General features: G+C 38.3%; 1 protein-coding gene across 1 annotated transcript in view; it reads left to right on the top strand.

Annotated features, from left to right (window-relative positions):
* The first annotated feature begins 6,425 nt into the window (after nt 1–6,425).
* Nucleotides 6,426–20,184, top strand: part of KIZ (kizuna centrosomal protein) — a 161,034-nt gene continuing 147,275 nt past the window's right edge. Inside the window, 3 exon segments of the mRNA XM_036009473.1 lie at nt 6,426–6,556; nt 11,575–11,637; nt 15,336–15,498. Of these exon segments, the coding sequence (XP_035865366.1) occupies nt 6,468–6,556; nt 11,575–11,637; nt 15,336–15,498 (315 nt within the window). The 5' untranslated portion in view covers nt 6,426–6,467.

Below are 20,184 nucleotides of genomic sequence, written 5' to 3'. Positions count from 1 at the left end.
ACACAGCTGACGGTGTCAGGAGCCTGAACCATGGACATTTACTTCTTTTCCTGAGATACAGTACCCCAAACTAGGGCAGGGGGAGAAAGAAGCACCATGGGCATCTGTGGGTATACAAAAGGACTTTGATATTGTAATGAAGACATTAGGTCACTACTTTAAGTCTGTATAGCTTTAAATAGACATTACCTTTCCTTTTCACAAATCTCTGGCATTGAGAGACATCTTTCCTAAGGTGGCAATCGAACCTAGTGGGGGTCCTTTCAGTAATAGTAAATCGTACTCCTGTTGGCCCTGTATGAGTGTGTGTGTGTCTGTTCTGTTACAGTTTTTGGCATCACTGGGTGGGCTAATAATTGTCCCCCTGGCCTCTGTTCTGTAACAGTACCTCATCCACAATGTGCTGGACCCCATGAGCCGGGGTCCACATCAGTCACACCTCTCTTCAAGAATGGGATCCTACCTTTCCATTTCTTGGTGACTTAAGACCTCCCCTTCTCCCTCACCATGTTTATCCATCTTTATCTCTATTATTTTTCTCTAGAGTTGCACTGTGGAACACTATAGCACTAGATGCATGTCCTCTAAAATTTAAGTTTTCATTTATTAAAATTAAATGAATTTAAAAATTCAATTCCTGGTTGCATTAGACACATTCAATTACTCAATAGCCACATGTGGGTAGTGGCCACCATATTGGACAGCACAGAATAGAACACTTTCATAATTGCTGAAAGTCACATTGGATGAATTGTTTTTAGAAATTTCTTCACTATGGCCTTGCCTTCACTATCTACGTCTCTCTCCTCACATATTGACTCTTAATCTCAGAGTTCCAGGTTTGCAGCCTCTTTGATCATCTGGGTAGTCACATAAATCCTCAATGAAGATGCTGTGGAAAGATATTTTGGTGCATTTATATAATTGCTACATAAAATACCTGTGTATTGGTCAAGAAAATAATGCCAGTTGCTGAAACAAACAATCCCAAAATATCAGTAACTCAACACAAGGTTTATTTCTTGCCTAAGACACAGTCCTGTGACCTTTTAGTAAACCAATTTTCTTTCAGAGCCTCCCAATTCCCCATTGGATTTTCTGCATCAAGATGAGCAATTAATGAAAAATGGAGATCATGCATGATGCTTGGAGGTCAGGCCTGGAAGTGGCTGTATCACTTGTGTTCACATTTCATTGGTCAGATCAGGTCATATAGACCCACCTAACTTCCAGAAAGGATGAGAAATGTAGTCTCTCTGAGTGACAAGGAGGAAAATTACACAGTATATATTTTACACACCTCATGCAAGGAAAATAATGAGTTTCAAGGCTATATTGAATGAGGATAAACTTTGGAACTGGAACAGGTCTGTTGCAAATTCTGGCATTAAAGCTGGAAGCATGCCGTTAGGCCAGTTGCTTAGACTTGTGAGCCCTCAAAAGGCTGTCATGAGGTTTAAAAGAGGCAATAAATGGTTATACCAGTGTAAATGTTCAGTGGCAGGCAGGGTTACATACACACGCATACACATGACATCACATCCTTTCACTCACCTTCTATATTTGAGTTATCTCTACTTAAAAACCAAATTTTCTAATAGCATAGAATGCATTGTCTAATATTTCTGAATAGTAATTGCAAAATGAAATGCTTCCCCATGTTTAAATTGTGTTCCCAATTTATATCTGGGAGTCTCAAACTCTAGTACCTCAGAATGTGACCTTAAGTCTTCCAGTCAAAATGGAAGCATAGGTAAACATGGCTCACCTCTGCATACAACCACAGCAAAAATTACAACTAAACTATAAAAATGACTATCACCCAGGATCACCAGAAAATTGAGCTATATGAAAATCCAACGACCAAGGAATTAAAGAAGTCACATTCATTCAAATGGGTAGGAGGGATGGAGACACACAAAGACATATGGAGATGTGAAGAGGCAGAATGGCAACCCCTCACCCATGTGTGGTGGATAAAAATTGGGATCAGGAGGGATACCTCAGGAATAAGGGATCCCAACCCTATACCAAACCACTCAGCCAAGTGCTCCAGTACCAGGAAGATAAGTCCCCATAATTTGTGGCTGTAAAAACCAATGGGGGTTGCGGTGGCAGAAGAAACTGTGTGATTCTCAGAAGTCTCCTCTAAAAGGGCCTGTAATGGACTTAAAACTTATACAGACTCACTTCCTCTGGGCTCCAGTATCAGGGCAGTAGCTGGAAGGACACCAGTGGCATATGGGGAGAAACTGAAGTGTCTGGCATCAGGGTGAGTGCCAGGGGACAGCTTCCTCACAGACAAAACTCCAGAAAAAGAAATAAACAAAATGGAGATAAGCAGTCTATCAGATGTAGAGTTCAAAACACTGGTTATTAAGATGCTCAAGGAACTCATTAGGTACTTCAACAGCATAAAAAAGACCCGGGCAGAAATAAGTGAAATAAAGAAAAATTTATAAGGAACCCACAGTGGAGGGGATGAAGCTGAGAATCAAATCAATGATTTGAAAAATTAAGAAGAAAATAACATTCAGTCAGAACAGCAAGAAGAAAAAATAATCAAAAAAAGAAAAGGATAGGCTAAGGGACTTCTGGGATAACTTCAAATGTACCAACATTCAAATCATGGAGCATAAGAAGGAGGAGGAAAAGCAAGAAATTGAAAACTTATTTTAAAAAATAATGAAAGAAAATTTTCCTAGTTTGGTGAAGGAAATAGACATACAAGTCCAGGAAGTACAGAGAGTCTCAAATGAGATGGACACAAAAAGGACCACACCAAGACACATCATACTTAAAATGCCAAAGGTTAAAGATGAAGACAGAATCTTAAAAGCAGCAAAGGAGTTCCCACAAGACTGTCAGCTGATTTCTCAAAAGAAACTTTGCAAGCTAGAAGGGACTGGCAGAAGTATTCAAAGTGATGAATAACAAGTACCCACAACCTAGATTACTCTATCCAGCAAGCTATCATTTAGAGTTGAAGGGCACCTAAAGTGCCTCCCAGACAAGGTAAAGCTAAATGAGTTCATCATCACTGAACCATTACTATATGAATTGTTAAAGGGACTTACTTAAGAAAAAGAAGATCAAAACTATGAACATTTAAGTGGTAATAAATTCACAACTATCATCAACAGAATCTAAAAAACAAACTAAGCAAACAAGCAGAATAGAAACAAAATCATAGATATTGAGACCATTTGGATGGATATCAGTTGGGAGGGGGAAGGAGTAGAATGGGGGAAAAGTGCAGGGATTAAGAAGTACAAATTGGTAGGTACAGAATAGGCAGGGGATGTTAAGAACAGTATAGGAAATGGAATAGCCAAAGAACTTACATGCACGACCCACATACGTAAACTAAGGAAGGTGATTGACAGAAGGAATGGGGTGTACTGGGTGGAAGGGGAGAAAGGAGTAAACTTGGGAAAACTATAATAGCATAATCAATAAAATATATTTTTAAAAAGCATGTGATCTTATTTGGAATAGGATTATTGCAGATGTAATTAGTTAAGATGAGGACATACTGGAGGAAGATGGGGCTGGTGTCCTTATGTATAGAGAAATTTGGAGACACATATGCACACTGGGGAACCTCATGTGAAGAGGAAGGCAGAGAACTGGGTGACTCATCTACAAGCCAAAGTCAAAGATTGCCAGCAAACCACCAAAAAGTAGGGGATATGCATGGAAGAGATTCCTCCTCGTAGCACTCAGAAGGAACCAGTCTTGCCAGCAACTTGATCTCAAGACTTCTGGCCCCCAGAACTATGAACTATAAATTTCTGTTGTATATACGCCCAGTCTGTGGTACCATATTATGGCAACCCTTGCAAACTCATACAGTATCCAAACTGTTATTAACTAAAATATATAGGCTTTAATTTAAAAATTGCATGGTACTTATATTTAAAATGTAAAATTATAATTTTGAAATATTTCCAAAACCAATTTTCCATTCATTGGCTCACCTGTTTTTGAGCAGTTTCTTGTGGTGTATTCTAAAGATCTTTATGACTACAGAGCTTTCCTTGCAGTTTGTTTAATGGGACTATTGAGTCCAATCTTTTGAACTAGACTAATTAATACTAAATAGATTACCAAATATGTGACCTTGTCTAATCCCTTACTTGCCCTGAGTCTTTTTCCACTTTAGAAAAGAGTGTAAGGCTAGATTCTTTCTAACTTCCAGCTGAGACATTCTGTGACTTATAGGAACCCTTGCCAATCTAGGCAGACTTAATGTCCTGCAGTCTAGGTAAGCTCAAAGCAGAACTACTTATAGAAACAGTTCTGCTAATATACCAGGATTTAAGAACAATATTTAAAAAGAGCGCCCCAACAAATTAAATATTCCAAGTGAAGAACTCTGAAGTTTTGAAAGCCTGTTACTATTTAGAATGCATAATTTTAACATAAATATTTTAGAAATATTTGTTTAGTTTACTATGTGTTATTGTTAATACAGGGGGTCCTGCATCTAGATTTGTTATATGTCATTAAAAAATCAACCATACAATTCCATAGAATTGAAATTATAATTATTTTGAGTGATCTATTTACTATTTAATTGTATTTAATTTTAGATGCTCCTAAAATGTCTAATAAAATTTGGGGATGCTAAATGATTGCCTCATCTATGTTGTGTATTTTCTGAAAATAATTAGTTTTGTTAATTGTTTGGAAACTGAGGTGGGAGTGAAGACACAACTGGGACTTGTGGACTGGGTTGAAGTTGAGGGGTGGGGTGATTAGAGAGACACACACTTCTCTGCCTGTGTTTGAAACTCCTCACAGTGCAGGACTGAGTCCGGAGTACAAAATAAGGGGATGGGCTGAGGAAGGAGTTAGAAAACTAAATCCCCCTGCCACTTTCCAGGTTTTTATGAAGGCACATTGGTCAAGATAGGAGAGACATTTTACCTAAAATCTATCATCTTGATTTCCAATTTTTAAATATTTTGACAGATGTTATGAGGACCATTCATACTCTTGCCCTGAACCTGGCAAATGTGAAGACTAAGTAACATCATAATTTTGTGTTGTCAACCTATGAGTGGTCTATCTGGCTTGCTAATGATTGATTTACTAGTTTAAGTCATACTTTATATGTAAGTGAGTGAAAGTAATGACTGAGAAAAGGAACGTAAAGAAATGGAGAATAACAGACTAAGGAAACTATAGTTTCTTTTTTCTGCCTTGTGGAGTTTGGAATATGGTTGTCTTTCTTTGGGAAGCTTTTCTGGCAAGTTGATGATGATGATAAAAACTGATGCTTTGTTATGTGTTGGGCCCTCTTCTAAAAGCACACATTAACAAATCTAATCATATTCGCAGCGGCATAGGTAGGTCCTGCAGTAACACCTTCGTTTTACATGAGGAACCATAGGCTTCAAGAGTGTGACTTGTGTGTGGGTAGTCACACAACCAGCTGAGCAGTGGAAGAGGAGATTTGAGTCCAGACAGCCTGGATTCAGAATCCCCGCTAAAGAATTCTAGGGGGCTTTTGTTTACCAAGAAGGTCCTCACAAACAAAATGTCTGGTTTGCAAGCAACTTAGCAACTTTTCCCTCTTTACCAGCCAGTAATGTGACCTACAGAATTAAACACATCCTTAGGGTCAGCATGATTTTCAGGTAATGGGTTGTTCTAGTGTCAGGGCTGAGCACACACAACTGCTTAGTATTTGTTTTGTCTTTTTTGTGGTGTTTTGTTTTGCTTTTAAATATAAGCTTGGCATAGAACCTGGTACTCCACAAATCCTGGGAAGAAGGGAGAGAGAGGTGACAAGAGGGAAGGAGAGAATTCATCTTGTTAGATTAATGCAATTTGATGCCAAAGACAAAAATAATCACTTGAATTACTCCAGCCCAGCCCGCATCCTCTGGTGTGACTTAGCCCTCAAAGAAAGGCTCCTAATGGAGGAGGTCTAAAGCAGCGGTGTCCAACCTGCAGCCTAGAATGACTGAGAATGCAGCCCAACACAAAATCATAAATTTACTTAAAACATTATGAGATTGTTTTGTGATTTTATGTCACAATGTATTTAATATGTGGCCCAAAACAACTCCTTCCAGTGTGGCACAGAGATGCCAAAAGGTTGGACACCCCTGGTAGAGACTCTCTTATGAATAATGTGTACTTTTAGGGGAAAGGCAGACAGACGCCTGTGTCTGGTGAGAGAGACCTGAGTAACCTGCCCACTCTGCCACCGTCTTGCCACCAGCACATTATCTCAACCCGCTCCTTCTGAGAGCGCCAGCACTCACTCCAACCGCGCCCTCGCCTGGTCTCTAGCCCACCCCGCGGCGCCCCTCCACTGTGCCCCTCCTCTCCTAGTCCCTCCCCCTTGCTTGGCTTCGGGGCGCGGCTTACCCGTGGTGCACGGTGGGGCTTTCGCCTTGGTCAGGCCACCCGTCCAACGGCCCAGAAGACGTGGGACGTGCAGTGGTTACGGCATGCGCCTCGCTTCCGCAACGTCTTCGTTCTTTGCGAGCCCGGACTACTACGAGAGGCTGGGCCGCCTCCAACAGGGGCTGCGGGAGAGGTAGGGCCTATCTGAGCGGGGGCGGGGACTCGGCGTGCTGTTGCCCTACCCCCTTTGCCTTTGCAGTCTCCAACCCGTCGTTCCCCTGGGCCCGGGGCTGCCCACGACGCCCCCAGGCTCCGGGTGGGGCCTAGAGGACAAAGTTTACCGGAGATAACCTCTTTTACGGGAGGTCTCCCGCTGGGGGATGCGGCCGCATCTCTGAATGTGCCCAGAAGTGAGTGGGAGTTTTCCTTCCTGTCATTCTCAATCAACCTTGTGGATTTCTCTAATACCCATTTACACGTCTTCTCCCCAGTCTCTTTTAAAATTGTCATCCACCCTGACAGCTACGCTGCATCAATGATGACAGGTCCAGGAACTCGCGTGCGCCCGTGTGTGTGTGTGTGTGTGTGTGTGTGTGTGAGAGAGAGAGAGAGAGAGAGAGAGAGTGAGAGAGAGAGTGAGAGAAAGAAATGTATGTCCTGTTTAAATACAGAAGACTTTGGGGGCCAGATTTCCAGCACAAGGATGAAATTTCCAGCGAAAGAAGTCCAGATTCCAGAGGGCTCATTGTACCTTGATTAATAACTTGATTAAGACATGAAAGATGAGAACCACTGAAAAGATCTAAGAGCATGTAAATGGAGAAAATTATAAAGTAATTTACTATACATAACCACATAAAAGATAAGTTGTTGGAATTATTTATTTAGCTGCTAAATTAATTGAAATTAGAAATCTCATTAGTTGACAAGAAAGGAAATAGATTTTTGGATCTATTGATAAAATGTTAAATGAGTGTTAAAAGTTACAAAGTCATTTTAGTGAAGAGATCAACTGTGTGTGTGACAATTCTAAAATGACAACAATTACATGTATAGTAAAGACAGAAGCAAGTGGTTTTTTGAAAGGAACTATTTCATCTTATGCTAGCTTTAATTTTTGTCATATATTTATAGAACATCTTCATAGGCTGTCTTAATTGTCTTAATTATATTTTACCTCTAAATCTTTTTCTACATCCTGTTTTCTTTCTGACATGCCACTACTCACCCACCTTAGTGACCTCCTCATCTCCAACTTCTAAAAAATCACTTTCTGAAGTTCATCCCCTGTGCCAAGTATTGACAGCCCATTTCCTAACTTATGTGACTTTGGATTCTTACAGCACTCTATCAGGGGTGTGAATGTCATTTTCACTGGGGGCCATGTCAGCCTCAGGGTTGCCTTCAAAGGGCCAAAATAATTTTAGGACTGCATAAATGTACCTACTCCTTAACTGTTAAGGAGTTGAAATTACACTCAGCCCTTTGAAGGCAACCGTGAGCTGACCTGGCCCCCAGTGAAAATGAGTTCTACCCCACTGCTGTAGATAATGGCTTAATGGACTTGCTCCCTCCCTAGACTGAGAATTCCAGGAGAATGGGAACCATATCTAGCTGTATCTTTTAACTACTGATAGAGTACCTGACGTAAGGAAGGGCTTGAAAAATGTTTGCTGAATGAATGGAAGGAATCCCAAAGTCAACCAGTTGGTGTCCAGGAGTTACGGATGTCTTATATAGAACCCAGTACCCACACATTGTCCCTATATAATGACTTTTTTTCCAGTCAGCCAGGAAAAGTGGTCAGGGTGATATTTCAAAGATGGTATTAAGTGTCTGCACATATCTGACAATTGAGACAAGACTCTGTACATTAGTATACTTACTTTTTGACTCTGTTCTGGTAAAAGAATAGCTAAGTTACCCCAGGCTTTTAGTTATTTGTTTCTTGTAGCCCAAGTTCTAATTGCAAAATGTTACTGGTTCAGATTGCATTCTTTTTGAACTAAGTTAATTGTGAGTTACCATTTTTGTACTCTGAGCTAGAACACCTGGCTGTTTACAGTCCTTATAGTATAACTATGTAATTATTATTGCTTACTTTATGTTTAAACAGTTAATATTTTAACTATTAAGCAAGGTGAAGCTGTTAAAATTATGTTGAGAATTTGAGTCAAATTGTATAACCTATTCATGGTTCTGGAATTTAGAGGTATAAAGTAAACTGTTTTGCACTGAATAAACCTATTCATGGTTCTGGAATTTAGAGGTATAAAGTAAGCTGTTTTGCACTGAATAAAGTTTCCTTCTTCACCACCCCAAATTAGGGATACCTGTTGGCATTTAATCTGTGCCAGCGACCATCAGCTGATGTTATCTACTGAAAGCTGAGTAGAAGTAAAGTGTGATGCCATTATTAAAAAGAACTTGCTGCTTGGGAGCCAATGGATTCCCAGACTGTGGTCCTTTTACACTACAAGTCAGGTGAACATTTTACATTATGTTGAAGTGAGTTCAAGTTTACAGAAAAGTTACAAGTGTTGGACAAAGACATTTAATATTCCCCTTACCCAGGTTACTCAGCTCTTAACATTTTGTTACATTTTCTTTTTCTCTGTCTGTCTACCTATCTATCTGAAATTATTAGTCATGGGGATGTAAAGTACAGGATAGATAATATAATCAATAATATTCTAATAACCGTATGTGGTGTCCAATGGGTATGAGATTTATCAGGATGATCACTTAGAAGGTTATATAATGTCTAATCACTGTGGTGTACACCTGAAACTAATATAATATTGTATATCAATAATAATTGACAAAATAAAAAAGTGATTAAAAGTTATTACTCTTTTCTCAGTCATTTGAGAATTACAGATATGATGCCCTATTACTTCCAAATGCTTTAATGTATATATCCCCAAAACATGGATGCTCTCTTATATGATCACCATATAGCTTTCTCAGTCAGGAAATCAACAATGATATACCAGTCCACAGACCCCAATCAAATTTCACCAACTGTCCATTTTACCAACTGTCCTAACACCTGTCTTTTTTCTTTCCTGGTATAGAATCCCATCTGTGAACCCATGTTCAATGTAGTTGCCATGCCTGTGCAATCTCTCCTAGTCTCTCTCAGTATTTTCCTGTCTTTCATGTTCCTGACAGTTTCATAGAGTATAACTTTCATTCCAGAGGGTGATCCTCAAACTGGGTCCACCTGATGTTTCCTCATGACCAGACCCTGGCCATACTTTCTTGGCAGGAATGCCACAAAAATGAAGTATGACACCAGGGCACAAGGACATAGATGCATTTAAGGGTCCTTTTGTCCTCAAAACTTACTGACAAATTGCTTACACTGTCCAGTCATTCATTCTTCATGAATTAAGTATCCTTTTGATCATTGAACCTTAGAAGGGGGAAAAGTGACTAATAAAATTTCCTAACATGGAAGTAAATATACCATATTTTGTTCATGTCTCTTCTAAGTTCATTCTTATTAATGAGAAAGATCTGTGAGAAGCTATTAATTTTTAAAATTGTGTTCCTATAATTTTTTTCCTTTTAATCTTTTACCCTTTTTTAACCTAGACTTACCCCAACTAAGGAACAGATAGTTTTATCCATGCAAAGATTTGGTGTTTGACTTTTGTACCCCATTTTCTCATTAAAAGAATTTTGGTTAAATTGTGCTAAACAAAGAACTTTATCCTATAATTTAGTTAACAGAGTAAATTTGGGGCTTTTTTGTAAAGGAAAAAATATTTGAAGGAAAACAGAAACTAATTAAGAGCTCACAAATGGAAGGTGGTCTCAGTCCCTTTCCCTCAGGAGACCAACCTGAGCTTACTTTCTGTTTGGACTCCTTGTCTTTGATTCATAGTATTTTTCTCTCAGACATTTTGTGATTTCTCTTTCAGCCTTTAGTTACTGTTAACTTAGATGAGCAATGTAACTTCCATTAGACAAGACTGAAGCTGGTACTTTGGTGGTGGTTAAGCAGAGCCCTCCCAGGGTAAATCTCCCAAGGATTGGGACGGCTTCCCATTCAGCAGTTTTACCCCCTTAGACCTTTGATTTTGGTTGTAGCCCCCTCTTCTGCTGTGTTTCTCCTACCTTTTATCCAGACTGGGTGTGCAGTGTAAGCTTTCTCCTAGTCTACAGCGCTCACTTGAACATCAAGGCTAAATCTTTACTAGTAGTAGCTGCAGAGGATAGCAGTTAGTAACAAATCATAATGATTTTACAAAGTTATAAAAAGAAATTCCTCCAGCCCTGGCTGGTGTAGCTCAGTGAATTGAGCACCTGCCTGTGGACCAAAGAGTTGCTGGTTTGATTCCCATTCAGGGCACATGCCTGGCTTGCAGGCCAGTTCCCCAGTAGGGGGCATTCAAGAGGTAACCACATAGTGATATTTCTCTCTCTCTCTCCTTCCCTTCCCCTCTCTTTACAAATAAATAAATGAAATCTAAAAAAAAAAAAGAAAGAAATTCCTCCAAATTTGAAGTAATATTGTTAAGGGCCCTGGTCTTCATTAAATGTCTGTGAGATCAGGTTTACTTTTCAGAGACCTATTTCTGACTCAGCCAGTCAGCTCTGCCCAAGCTTAACTTCTTAGCAGCAGAGCAAGCCACCAGTTTTTAGTCCAAGGTGGATTTTGTGGAAGCATCATGTTCAGTCCTGATGGAACCTCCGTTGCCTAAGTGCCAACATCTCAGGGAAGTCTAGCCATATTGTATTTTACGTATTTATCTGTTTATTGTCTGTCCTTCCCCCTAGAATGTCAGTTGCCTGATGACAACAGAGTTCTTGGTTGTCTTGTTCACTGTATTAGTCTCTAGGCCTAGAACTCTGCTTGGCTTATCATAGCATGCAAGAAATAGTTGCTGAATGAATGAACCTGGTTCTCAGCTTTTTGTTAAGGTGTTTTCCCATTTATTTGAGAATCTTGTTCTTTTTGCTGTCCTCTTTGTATTGGTGTCCTCTTGTATTGGTGTCCTCTTTGCTTTTTAGATATCCCTGATGACTGCTAAGTATATTTGTGTCTTGAGGTTCAAACACAGCTGGCATTTTCTGCTCCTTAGAGAGGCCAGAGAAGCATTCTTACAAAAGTGTGATTTTAGAAGAGGTCATATTCTAAATTTGACAGCCTATTACTTATCAGTGTAGTTATTCATAAAATATTTTCTTTCTGTACTATAGTGAAAAGAAGAGATTGGACCTGGAAAAGAAACTTTATGAGTATAGTCAGTCTGATATATGCAGGTAAGATATGCCAGTGGTAATAGTTTTTAAGCCACTTTGCATATATTAATAAAAATTTAACCCTAATATGTTGTAAATGCCATAGTTGTAGTACTTTTAGCATTCTTTTACTCTTTATGTATAATAGTTTCAAGTAAACACTGCAATTTAATGACTGTCAAATTTAAGAATAAATTTGATTAAAATTAGTACAAGGAAAATTTTTTTTTGTTATTTGGTATTTGTATTATTTCAGGAATCTTTTGCTTAATAGCTTAAGAATAAGACATGTTATAGTCTGTTATCTTTTTGGTCACCAGTTAAATCCATTAAGTCTGTATAGTGATTAAGGCATAATTATACTGTAGCTGACCTTTCAACAAACTATTGTAGGTAGGGTTACATAGTGTTTCACCTGTTCATGGATATATGACAATGAATGTTAAAATTATCATGGACAGTAGATAATATACATATTATTCTATTTCAGTTACTTTAATATTAAAAGCAAACTTTTAATATCTTTAATTCTATTTTATGGGAACTTAACTTCATCCTTAAGCCAAATGTATGGTTTTACCTCCAGTATTATTTATATGAATAATTTCTAGCTATGATTATACTAAAGTTGTACTTTATCCATATCCTAATGTGAGTGAAAAATGAAAATGTCTTACCCAGAAGGGAGAGAAGCTAAAAATACGTTAAAATCTAATCACCCATTAGGTCCATTTACTTCTTGACCTTCAAAATTATTCTTTGGTTTTAAGATTTAATATACTTCCAATGGTACCAGTCAGGGAGGATAGCCATAAGTCTCTGGGCTCTAGAGGAGACGAGAAGAGTCAACAGGATGATGAAAATGCTGTGGACACTATGGCCTCAGAAGTGGGCCCGAGTCTTAGAGGATCCTTGGCAGTTGCTATTTTTCTAACCCACAGCTAAAGGGACAGAAGACAGAGTATAGAGCTTTCCTGTAGCCTTTTCTTGGATAACTTCCTGACATAATGATGGTGAGAGCAGAATGGGAACCTTTACCAAGCTATCAGTTTTCTGAGTTTGTTCTATCAGCCTCTTTTTTTCCTGTTAGACAGAGGGTATGATTTGCTAAAAATATGCTTTCTTTGACTGCCTATAGGGTAAAATCCAAACTGTCTTACATGGCCAGGTCTTCAACCTGGTTATCTCAGAAGGCAGAGTCTGAGAAAAGGGTTTGTATGTAGGTGGTAGGGTTTCTTTTTTTTTTCCTGTAGGTATAGTAGTAGGTTGTTTTAGGAAGTGGTTGCATAAAACTAGAAAGCAGGGCTGGCAAGGATGAAGTAGGAGCTGGTCACTTCTATGGACACCCAGAACTTGACACCTCTGGACCTTCAGAGGAGCAGTGTAGACTGCTTCTCAGCTCCTTACAAGTGTGCACTCAAGGAATGGAAAAGGCGGCTGTTTACCTCTTGGTTTCTGACTCCATTGATCAGGGCTGTTGCAGGGGATGTTAACCCCTTCTCATATCCAGGTTTTCTATGTTGCAAATTCAGAAAAGCAGCCCTGGGAAAGCAAGATACCAGGTGCGGCTGAGGCAGGGGCTATTGGGTTGCTGCAGCAGTGGCTGGTAGAAGTAAAGGTGGGTCAGGAGGATATGAGGAGGACATGAGAAGTATTTGGTACAAGGGCTTACCAGAATCGCCATTATCTGCCCCTGTTTAATTTTCATCATCACCATCTTTTGCCAACCTCCCCCTAAAATTTTACATGGACTAAAATTTCAGTTTCTGAAGCATGGTAGGATCTTTTGTAATATAGTGTAAGCAGATAGGTTTTGTTGCCAAGTTTCTTGATTTAGTCCCACCATCTCTTAGCCATATGACCTTGGGACTATTAGGCCAACATTCTGTCTCCATTTTTCATCTGTCAAATGGGGGTAATGATAGTTATGAGAACTTAATAGAGTCTTAAAGCAAAGTAAGAGTTGATAACTTATTATTATTTTTGTCAATATCACTATTATTCTTACTTATTGCCTTTGAGCTTTCTATGATGCTACTTCCCCTGTCTGAATGTTTTCCCCCCAACTCTTTACTCTTGCTTTCCCCAATTTTGGGTTAATTCATACCCAACCTTCATGTCTCAGCTGAAAGATAATTTCTACTGGGAAGGCATCCATGACCCCTTCAACTAGGTCTGGTTGCCTAGTTTTGTCAGAGTCCCTTGCAGTTTCCCACAAGGGACTATGTTTTACTTATCCCTTTTTTTTGTTTTCCCTGTTGACCTAGCTGAGTGGCTTTCATGTTCAAAGCACTGAATATATGAATGATTGCATGAATGGATAACTTACTTATGTGGTCAGCTTTGAAGGCTAATGTAGGGAGGGGCAGGAATGAAACTAGACTTTGGATGGAGAAGGTATTGGTTACTATTATACCTACTCTAGGTGTAGACTGGCCACCACCAGCAGCTTTACTGAGTACCTGCCTGTGAAAGACGGTGTATTAGGTTCTACCCCATTCCTGTTGCTTATGTTGAAAATAGCAGACATGGGTAGCAGTAAAACCAGTCTTTTTTGTACATAGAAAAATGGAGACAGCCAACTAAGATCAAAGCATGGAATTATTAGCATAATAAAGAATTTAAAAAAAACTATTGGAGTAGTTGTAGAAGTTTAAAATCTGTTGGAGATTAATTTTTACTAGCTTCAGCATCTTTGGAAATCTGTTTTTGAGGGTGAACATTTTTGTGGTTTTTCAACTTATTTTTGATTGATAAAAGAATACTGAATAATTTACTGAACAAACAATAGAAATGCTATAGATATTCTTATAACTTAGGTACTTGTGAAAAACAGCAACCTAGAATTAGCAGTGTTGGTTCTATGAGAAGAATGGGCTGCACATCTTGGGTCTTTTGATACTACACTTTGGTATAGAATTCCTAAAGGTTTTTTTTTTTTACAATCTGAGTAGTTACACTTTATATGTTGTTTTTAAAATATTTTAATAATATAGTATGCTGCTGCGATTTCTAACAAAATTTTAAAATTATATCTAAAATGAGAGTTTTTCATTTTAAATTTCAAATTTTCTTCATGTTTATGGATTGTGGTTTATACTTTGATTTCCTTTATAAGAGCAGGTAGTTTTGAGATTGTCATTTAAAAAGAATGCTAATGGGCTTTTCCTCTGAACATGGCCACATAGACACTACTCTTAGAATCACATTTAATTTTGAGAAAGAAATCCCTGAAAGTCTTTACTGTTTGAATGTTATAATGTGGTCTTGTATATATTTCTCAGGAGAGTTATGCCTAGATGTGATACCTCAGTGATGTTGCATTAATTTCCTCTCTTTAAAAATGCATATACATTCTGTCCTTTAGTTTTAGTGTTTGGGTAAAATATATTAGAATATATTGTCTCACTAAAAATTTTGTTAAAGAAAAATCTTCTTCTAAATTACTAAATGTTAAGCTTAGTGCTCAACTATTGCAAGAAATATTTAATTACAGTGGAACAGTTCATGAATTAATCCTCAGAAATGGACTAGAAGAAAAATATTTCTTTCCTAGTTTCACTTTGTGTATTTCACAAGGTTGTGCTAAATAAATGTGTGTTATGTTTTTTCCACCAAAATAGAATGCAATAAACATCTTCAATTTTAAAAAAAGGAAGTTCTTCTTAAGTTGTCAAAATCTGACTTCATTCTTTAAAAACCTGCATTTATTTTTCTAGAGTTAAGTTGAAGTATGTAAAGCTAAAGAAATACCTCAAGGAAATATGTGAGTCAGAAAAGAGGGCTCATACTCGAAACAAAGAATATTTAAAGCAGTTGGAGTGTATCCAAGCTCATGTTGGACACTTTACCACAAATACAGAGAAGCTTCAAGAACTCAAGGTGACATCTTGCTTTGTACTTTGTCTTTTTTAATCCTTTTTTGCTAAAATTAGAAATAACGAGCAGTAAGTTTCAGATCAGTGGCAGTCAAAATGTTCAGTTGTTCATTTATAAGATTATCAGTTTTCTTTATGAATTATCACATGGCCAGATTTTGACCAGAGAACTTGAAATTGCATTTTCTCAGATTCCTACTTGAGTTGAGCAATTAATGAAATATCTCTACTTTGTTGTACTATAAAAATTTTAACTTAAAACAGGCACATATATCACTCCCCACTACCTGGCATATAGTATCTGTTGGTCCCATGGTTGAGCATGAACAGCATTAGAGTTCCTATAGAGATTTCTTTTTTAAATGATTCTTTTCCTATGGTTGGAACCCTGTGTTTTAGTCAGGCAGTGTGTTGAGGGAAGAATGAAGGGCTAGAACTGGCCCTGAGGAGTTCACCTTCATGCTCCTTGTCTTGTGCCCCAGAGCAACTGTTCTTAGTACCTTCTCTAATTCTGGTGTTCCATTCCCTTATGGTGCCTGGTAACCTTGTGCTCTACAAATTATGCCAAGCATGGAGGCCTAGGCCTTTTTTCTCGCCATTTGTTTTGGTTAGGGTTTGTTGCCCAAGTCAACTCAACTGAGTACTGGTTACAGGAGAAGTGGCTTCAGTATTTCCCTTTCCTTTTTTCTGTAGCAATGTTCTCCCCTACCTTTTATTATAAAAATCTCCAGTACACAGAAAAATTGAAAGAATTATGCTGACAAATATTCATGCTGTGGCCTGAAGTGATGATATTAGTAGGTGGGGTATTTTGAGAGGTGCTTAAATAATGAGAGTGGAACTTTCATAAATGGGATTGGTACCTTATAAAAGAGGCTCCAGAGAGATCCCAGTCCCTTCCACCATGTAAGGACACAGTTAGAAGGTGGTGGCTGTGAACCAGAAAGAGGGCCCTCACCAAGTGACCATGCTGGTACATGGATCTGGGACTTCCCATCCTCCAGAACTATGAGATATACATTTCTGTTGTTTGTAAACCACTAGCCACTAGTGTTTTGTTATAGCAGCTGAATGGACTAAAACAACTCCTAAACTCTAGATGCAGTAGTTGTAAATATTTTGTCATATTTGCTATGTGTGTGTGTGTATTTTTGAAAGTATGGTGCAGACACCATAACACTTCTCCCCTAAGAGGCGGTCCCCTACATAATCATAATACCATTCATTACCACACCTAAGATAATTAATAATGATTCCATAATATCACTTAATATCTAGTTGATACTCCAGTTTCCTCAGTTCCAGACCAGGAGCCAACTATGTTTCACACATTACATTTGGTTATTGTGTCTTTTTGGTGTTTTACTCTGATTCAGCCTGACACCACTCTTCCTTTCTCTTTTCCCCCAGTAATACTGACTTTTTGAAGAAAGTAGGCTTACAGAATGCCTCATATTCTGAATTTAACTGGTTATTCCTTTGAGGTTTCATTTAGCTTGTATGTGTTCATTATGTGCCATTGAGTTGGCTACAACCCCTGAAGATACTATGAGTGTTGTCCAAAATGCCCTGTCGTCAAAAACCCTTCTCAGCCTCTGTACGCTCATACCTATCACTTCTTTTATGTAGTTAATCAATCTGGATTTCATCTTCCTCTTTTCCTGCTGCCATCTATTTTCTCCAGCATTATTGTCTTTTCTGAAGAGCTCTACCTTCTCATGAAGTTGTATAGCAACTATCTTAACTTACATAGCAACCTCTATACTTCCTTTAAACTGGAAATTCAGTCTAAACCAGCACTGCCTAATAGAACTTTCTGTAGTGATGGGAATGTTCACTATATACTGATGCAGTACAACACAGTAGCCACTGGCCATACTGGGCAATTGAACATTTAAAATGTGACTCTGAGGGCTGAATTTTTTTTTAATCCCATCCCTTCCCATTCCATCCCCTCCAGCCCTCCCCACTTCCTTCCCATTTCCACCCCCGCTAGTTTTTGTCCATGTGTCCTTCATACTTGTTCCTGTAAACCCTTCCCCTTTTCCCCTGAAATTGAGGAATGAATTTTTAGTTAATTAAATGCTCACACCTGAGATTATATTCTTCCTACTGCATCCAATTAGGAGGCAAATCATTTATGTCAGGTGGTCTTACCTAAGAGAAGCTGAGTTTGATTCCTTGGTTAAGATGATGATCTCTAGATCTCTCTGTTGTAAGGTACTTTTTTCCTTTGGAAAGTAGTAAATAAATCTATGGGATGATGGTTTGACATCTTGGAAATATCTTATTCCTCAACAACCTTTTACCTAGTGGTTTTAGGATTCATTAATAATGCCTGCATCAGTCATATGGGAGATTTTGAAATGATGATTTTTTTATTTTATCTTCTACATCTATAATTATTGATTTCTTATTATAATCAAATGTGAAAGGGAGGAATTTGAAGGGAATAATATCCTTTATAAATTTTTTTATATTGAGAGCATCTGTTGTATATAAAAGGATATGAAAAAACTTATATAATGAGTTACTAAAGAATAACAGTATAGGGAACCATAAAGAAAACAATATTACAATAAAAAGAGAACCAACTGTATGGGAAAACATATTTGCCAATGATACCTCAGACAAGGGTTTAATCTCTAAAATATATAAAGAACCTACACAACTCCACACCAGGAAGGCAAGCAACCCAATTTAAAAAAGGGCAAAGGACTTGAACAGACATTTCTCCAAGGAGGACATACAGAGGATCCAGAGACACATGAAAAGATGCTCAGTATCGCTAGCTATCAGAGAGATGCAAATTAAAACCACAATGAGATACCACTTCACACCAGTCAGAAAGGCCATCATAAACAAAGCAGCAAACAATAAGTGTTGGAGAGGTTGTGGAGGAAAAGGGACCCTAGTGCACTGTTGGTGGGATTGCAGACTGGTACAATCACTATGGAAAACAGTATGGAATTTTCTCAGAAAACTAAAAATGGATCTGCCTTTTGACCCAGCAATTCCACTGCTAGGATTATATCCTAAGAACCCTGAAACACCAATCCGAAAGAACCTATACACTCCAATGTTCATAGCAGCACAATTTACAATAGCCAAGTGTTGGAAGCAACCTAGGTGCCCATCAGTAAATGAATGGATCAAAAAACTATAGTACATTTGCATAATGGAATTCTATGCAGCAGAAAGAAAGAAGGAGCTTCTACCCTTTGGGACATCATAGATGGAACTGGAAAGCATTATGGTAAGCAAAATAAGCCAGGCGGTGAAAGATAAATACCATATGATCTCATGTTTAACAGGAACCTAGTCAACAAAACAAACAAACAAGCAAAATATAACCAAAGACACTGAAATAGAGAACAGGCTGACAGTGACCAGAGGGGAGAGGAGAGGGAATTTCAGGGGAAAAGGGGAACAAGGAACAAGTTTACAGGACCAAGTATAAAAGACACATGGACAAAAACTAGGGGGGAATGGAAATGGGAGGGAGGTGGGGAGGGCTGGGGGGTGTGGGCTGGGATGAGAGTAAAAGACAGAAAACTGTACTTGAACAACAATTCAAATAAAAATTTAAAAAATGATATTATATTCATAGGAATATGTAAAGCTTTATTCATTAACATGGTTCAGAAATTACATAGATGTTACTTTTTAGATTTTGGATAAAGAATGCCTTTTAAAAAAAATCTGCTGATAGCAAAAAAGAACAGATCATGTAGCTGCAATTGGGAGAGATGTTGAGTTCCATGGAGAACTGTATTTGGCAGTAACTAAGTCCACATGCTTTATGTGTGTTCATGAAACCAGGCATTGGCACCACTTAAGTAAGCAAGCTCTGCAGTAGGCAGAGTTTCAGAGTAGAGGAGGTTTGCCTCTGGTGTCTTCCAGTTTCTTTCAGGTTCTTCCTTTTCTGTCACTCTTCAGTGGAATCCCTAGGAATCTGCCAGAACCACTAGTCTCTTCTTAATCCTACTCAACACAGGTATCAGACCTTCACCTTCTTTACTGACTGACCTCAGATAAGTTTCAGTAGAAAGATGTTATGATTAAACATGTTTATAGTGTATTGCCCACATACCTCAACATGCCGGAGGTAGGGTATTTCTTCTTGAATATAGGTAATACCAATGATCTTCTAGGTAATTGGTAGAATTCCTGAAAGTGAAACAAAATGAAGTGTGGGAGAAGTTGGGATTTGCCCAAATTATTTAATGTGAATTTCTCCCTCTTTGTAAGACTGGACTGACTTTATTATATAATATTGAAAAATTTTAAGTGGACTAAAAGCATAAGAAACTGTTCAACTGATTCTATGAATTATACTACTTTATTTGGGGGGCCTGTAATAATTTTCAGGGCTTTTTAAGGCTATCAATCTGTCATGTAACTTTGAAAATAAAATGTTGTGACTATATTGCCAAAGAGGCTGAATAAACTCAGCTCAAGTATGTAAATAGTAATATTAGTAATGCTGTGAAGACTGTCCTCTCCCTTTCTGTCCCCCTTCTTCCTGAAGTAGCAACTTTTATAGAGGAAACCCAAGTTGGTCCTTAGAACAGTTTTCCTTGGGTGCCATTTGCCCTTGTCTGTGATTGGGTTCTCCCCAATGTTTATCCTGAGACAGGGGTTTAAATATAAATGGATAATTTGGGAAGTGCAAGGAATGTCAGTGGCA

Source organism: Phyllostomus discolor, chromosome 9 (assembly GCF_004126475.2).
Source record: "Phyllostomus discolor isolate MPI-MPIP mPhyDis1 chromosome 9, mPhyDis1.pri.v3, whole genome shotgun sequence".
Taxonomy (NCBI): Eukaryota; Metazoa; Chordata; class Mammalia; order Chiroptera; family Phyllostomidae; genus Phyllostomus; species Phyllostomus discolor.
The sequence above is the reverse complement of the archived record's forward strand: the minus strand, read 5'-3'. Positions and strand labels throughout refer to the sequence as shown.